General features: G+C 32.5%; 1 protein-coding gene across 1 annotated transcript in view; it reads right to left on the bottom strand.

Annotated features, from left to right (window-relative positions):
- Positions 1 to 264: 264 nt before the first annotated feature.
- The window catches only part of LOC149422870 (uncharacterized), a 29,087-nt gene continuing 23,351 nt past the window's right edge, over positions 265 to 6,000 (bottom strand). The window contains exon 3 of the mRNA XM_089633016.1: positions 265 to 704. Coding sequence (XP_089489142.1) covers positions 265 to 704 — 440 coding nt within the window. The remainder of the gene's footprint in view (positions 705 to 6,000) is intronic.

The raw sequence follows: 6,000 nt of genomic DNA, 5'->3' as shown, positions 1-6,000 counted from the left end.
TTATCGGTGCGAAAATGGGAGTGGGATTCACCGTTATTTTTTACATCCAACAACTTTTATTTATTTTCACGACAATGTTTTCTGATCATTGGTGTAGTTAGTTTTTATCTTTGGTTGGATATTTATTATTGTTGGAAAATTTATATCATATTATTTTAATATAGAAAATCTTACATTTAGAATTATTTATTTACACTTAAAATACATTAAAGACTAGTCGATATTTCAATTATTAAAATCATTACTGTGCTAATTAATTTTTATTCACGGAGAATCCGGGCTTCTACTGGAAGGTAGGATCTTTTCATTAACAGATGTCGCCCCCGGCGCTAACGCACTGCCATCTAGCGGCGAGTTGCCAAACATGCAACCAAGCGGTCCCACGTAGTACGGAGCGAAGAGCGCCGAATATGGTTGGGTTCCCGGGTTAAAATAATGAGCGGGAAATAAACCCTGTCGTTGTGCCATTTTGAGCCGCGATGTCAGTTGTTTCTTCCATTTGGTTCTTCGGTTCTGAAACCAGGTTTTGATCTGGACTTCTGTTAGATTCAACGCCTTCGAAAGCTCCATTCTTTTGGATACGCTGAGGTATTTGTCGGCTTTGAATTCTGTTTCGAGACGTTCAAGTTGTTTGGCGCTGTAAGCTTGGCGGGGTTTTCGGTCTAATCCGGGTTTTCTCGACCGGCGGCAAGCCTGTTTTGGCGCTGCAATGAAAACAGTTCTATATTAGATATACTGACATATTTTATATAAAATTACTTGTTTACTGGGTTGCATAAACCTGTAAAGTTTCCACATCATATACATTTTCACAAAAAAATATAAATGATAAAAGAAAAACGTTTAATTATTGATACCTAAATTTACAGAAAGAAAATCGTAAAAAACAGATGACAAGTTAGATACAAAACAAAGTTATATTTTAAACAAGGTAAATCAAGGTTAAGCGTGATTTGTTTGCGCATATGCAATATGAATATGAAAAAATAGTTTTATTCGAAACACAATTATTTCAAGAAATGTATACAAATATGTACTTGAATCATCGGTATAATTCTTTCAAGAAAGGCACACAAATACAATTTTGGATTTAATCACCGGTACAAAAATAATAATTGGAAAAATTTTATAGCGCCGTTTGTGTGAAAAGTCACCTCACGATTGTATTTGTGTAATAAATTGAGTTTTTACACGGACAAAACTATTCATATTAATTTTGCGTATGTAGGGGCGCAAACAAATAAAAGATTTTAAAGCATTGCTTGCCACATATGAACGAGCCAATTATAACGTAGATTATCAAAATCAAAGAAGAAAAGTGATGCACCCACGAGGTCGCGAAAACGTTATTAATTTATATATATATTTACTCGTATGCATTTAGTAAATTGATCTGTGGATAACTAATACTTCTGAAAAGATTTTATTGTGTTTTGTGAAAAATGTTCTTCTGAAAACGAATGTTGTTTGACGTTGATTTTTGAGTGTCGTGGAATTCGCAGGGGAAAATAATATTTTCTAAAATTAGAATTACTAAAAAGTTATTGTCATAAGCTTTCTTGGTCTTTCATTTTAAATTGATTTGATTTTATTTCAGACTTTCAGTATTGCCACCCAATAATTGCAGTAATTATTTCCACAGCAGGTAGATCTTATCACCTCAGCTGGATGGGCGGAGAACGTAATAAGAAAGCGCTCTCAAAATATGTTCAACCAAAGCTAACCGTCGGCTAAGTACTTAATTGATCTAATATACTTGTTCTGACTTTAATTGACAGCAAATAGAACGAATAAGCACTTACAATAATAAATTAAATAACAAATTTTTATTTTAATGATTTAGGGTGGGTTCTTTCGCAGATTTGATTTTCAAGTTATCAAATATTATATAATTATTGGCCAGTTGTTTCACAAAACTGAAATGATGAAATAACTTGAATAGAACCTTCACAGAATCAACTTTGAAATTCGATGAATTGTTCAAATTTGTGAAACAACCCGGCCTTAGTCAAAAGAAGGAAACGCGGATATCAAAAAAATACAAAATATTTTTACATTTTATAATTTTTCTTTCGATATTCGATCACGTAAAAAATAAGTATGTGCTAATTTATAAAATTTTGGAAGTGATATTGATTCATTTTCATAACACATATATTATTGTCAACTATTTTATGTACGTTTCCAATGTTTTCCCGAACTAAATGCACACTAGTGTTTTTGTTACACGTACAATTTTTATTGATGTAATTAGTACTTCTCTCCTGAAAGCGGTTGTTGTAGATAATGCATATTCTGTAAAATATCATGATAATCTTTAAATATTCCGAAATAAACTTAATAAAGTACATATATACAAATACACACAAAGCCGATATTATATATATTCTAAGTACTTAGGTGTAAAGAGATTCTTATTGCCCAAATGCCCGCCCCACATAAATAGTTGTTCAGATATTGTTCTGCAATGGTATGCAGAGAGATTCCCACTACCGACCATTTGTAGCGATGCGTGATTTTTCACAGTTACGTTACGCCATCCGATCTCTCTAATTCTGCGTAAATGTTCAGAAGAAGTAGATTACCTAGTGAGAAGCAGTGTCGTAGCGACGGTCTAGTCAGTCTGGGCAGTTCCAGGGACGGGGCCCTGAAGTGCCCAAAAATTTTAATTTCTCATAAGTTACACTTTGCATAGTTTTGTAATGTCAGCAGTTCTCCACGTAAACAGCCATCGAGTTACATATACCGTAATTAAAACAACACAAATTGTTTTAGAGGTCTATGATGATGGTTTTTGTTCTGCATTTTATTTAACCTACGTAACAATTAAAAATTAAATAAAATGATTAAAAAACATATACCTGTATCTATTCTTGACAAAACACACGTCAACAAGTCTTTAGATAAACATAACGTACGTTATAGTCTATATATTATCTGGCAAATACAATATTGTATCGTAGATATTCGTATATCATTCCTGAAAGAGATGAGTTTTACACGGACAACACTATTTATTCATATTCATGTTGAGTATTTACTGCCGCAAACATATAATTCGTCGTAATATCTTAAGGTTAAACGCAACGCTCGTTGTATTCTACGTGTTCACAGATGGCGTTAATTAATTAATTTTGTTTAAATACGCTTTTGCAAGGTATTTCTTTACAGCATTAAGACAAATTATTTGTTTGCGCCCTCATATACGCAATATGAATATGAATACATAGTTTAGTCCATATAAAAACTCAATTCTATCGAGAAAGGCATACAAATACAATATTGGATTGAATCATCGGTAAAATATTGTATTTGTGTGCCTTTCTCGAAAGAATTAAGTCTTTAAACGAACAAAACAATTGATTCATATTTATATTGCGTATATACGGGCGCAAACAAATGATTTGTCGTAATATTGTAAAGCAATACCTTGCAAAAGCGTATTTAAACAAAATTAATTAATTAACGCCATCTGTGAACACGTAGAATACAACGAGCGTTGCGTTTAACCTTAAAGCATAACTTGCAAAAAGTGTATTTTCATTAAATAATTAAATTAACGCCATCTATGAACGCGTAGATTATAACATAAGGTACGTTTACCCCAGGAAGCAATTTATTTAGTACACAATATGTAATTCGATAATAGTATTTTGTGACGTGACATAACAAAGGCAATACTTCTTTTAATGATTTTTAATATTTCAATTTTACGTAAGTTCGAATTCTAAAACCGATATTTTGTTCTGACTTGTCTATTTAGTAGCTACGCCACAGGTTTAGTAGGCTCTTTTTCAATTATAAAGTATAAATTCTTCCTAGTAGCACGAGGGTTCCTTGTTCAAACAGTGTTGGCGTCCTAACAAGTTAGTCAAACAGCGACAAACGCTCACAAAGCGGGTACAAAATCCAAACAAACATTGTTCAAAAATGTCACCGTGCCATCATTAGGCTATGGTCGTTAGTTTCCATAATTACTGCAAATTGGTAGCGCAAACATTGGAATTCACAGAGGAATAATATTGCCAATATGGCAAACAAATTTAATTTGTACTTATTATACACATCATAATTTTAAATGCGCAATGAAGTTATTATTTGCTTTTAATGCGTCAGACACGAGGAGGGTGTTTTGTTTTTTTTCTAGATCTGAAAGCGTTTAGTTTTTGCACCAATAAGTTCTTTAATAATGATATTATGTTAGTTTTGCGTGTTTACATTACACGGTTATTTCGATTAGTAGTTGCGTGTCTTCATCTCTTGTTAATTATCCTCAAATTACACTTATACAATTTCCACAACACATCTTACATGTGTTTTTCTATAATCCCTAACGTTTTCAAAAGGTTTCATTAATGGATATAATTCTGGAATAAACAATTATTATTATTTATGGTCTTCATTAATTCCATCATATAAATCAAACGTTTCGAAATTGGTCTATGTGGGCCGGGGGTCGATTTTGACTTGCTGGGGGTACATATCAACGATAAAAATATTTAGGAGTCCACGTGATTCAAATCGGGGCACAAGAGATTTGGAATCTCCTGTATTGTTAATGTAAGCCTCTCCTATGTTTATATTACGTTTCATACATATATTTTCATATTTTTACTTTTATATTTGTTTATTCCATATCATATCAGTCCATGGACTTTGGCAAATAAATTCTTGTTATTCGGTAAGATCGTCGTTATTATTTTAAAATTAAACAGTTGTTCGAGTGATGAGACTAAAACATTTTGACCCGAAAATGAACACAATGGGACCCATTTAAAACAATTAAATGAATATTTGTCGTAGTGTGTGACGAAGACCACCTTCAATTGTACACTCTACAAAAAACCCCATTAAAGTGAGAAGCACTGTGTCAAACATATTTAACGTTAATGGGCTTAGGAAAATTAAATATTTTTATTATTATTGTAGGCAAGGTCGATACAAATAATATAAAAATAAATACAAATACAAATTCGGCATGTGGTCTACGGGCAAAAAAGTTTGGAAATTTCTGTTCGAAATAATCTACAAATGAAACCGAGGAAATTGAAAAACATTGAGACAGTACCCACCCAAAAATCGTTATACTATTTATTTAAGCAACGTGACAACAATTTTGGCTCTTGAACAAGACAAAGTTGCAATGAACAAATCCCTTTCAAATACTGAATTTATTAGAGAGGCTTATTTATGGATACAGTTTGTAGAGGGGTGAGGGAGAGTCGAGGGGTAAGGCTAGCAAGCCGAAGGTCGCGGGTTCGAATCTCGGCGTGCGCAAGTACATTTTATTTATGTTATTTTACAATTTATTTATTTATAAAAAAAATATGTTATACTTGAGGCACGTTCCACAGTGGAAGATACTCTCACTATTGCCCTGGTGTGGGACCACCATTCAGATTTGAGACGTTGCTTGAAATGGCTTTAGCCGTGTTTGGTAACCAGATCTGAATAGCCAGGTACTCCTCCACCTTCCTATTTCCCATCTATTTCCCCTCCCCACCACCTTCAGCCTCACAACATATCCCAATTGGGGAAGCCATAGTCTCACTGGCTCCAGGCGGTTGTGAACAGTTGTGACTTATTTTATACTGTTTTATTCACATTAAAAAATGTGTACATGCAGAACTTAATAATTTATACAGAGTAGAAATAGAATATTACTATTTTTTAAATATTTGATATGGTCAAGGTTGCAAGATATTAAATCAGATAACTACCTACTGAATTTGGGTTTTATAAAAACAAAATCTATAATACAGACTTAAGTATGCATTTTCCTTCAAATATTAGAAAAAATCATATTATTTACAAAACGATCACATGTCAAAGATTTTAAACTGTGCTTTTTTTCTTATAATTTTTCAAGATATTGCCAAAATCAAAGAGAAATTATGTTTTCTACTACTTAATATTTTCAAGAAACCTAAACAAAACAATTCTTTTAAATAATTCAGGGATTAAACAAATTAATCCAATTCATTCTATTTAAGTTAATTT

Source organism: Hesperophylax consimilis, chromosome 6 (genome assembly GCF_061612785.1).
Source record: "Hesperophylax consimilis isolate HC1 chromosome 6, BYU_Hcon_1.0, whole genome shotgun sequence".
NCBI classification, from domain to species: domain Eukaryota; kingdom Metazoa; phylum Arthropoda; class Insecta; order Trichoptera; family Limnephilidae; genus Hesperophylax; species Hesperophylax consimilis.
Note: the sequence above shows the minus strand (reverse complement) of the source record. Positions and strands in the feature narration are given on the sequence as shown.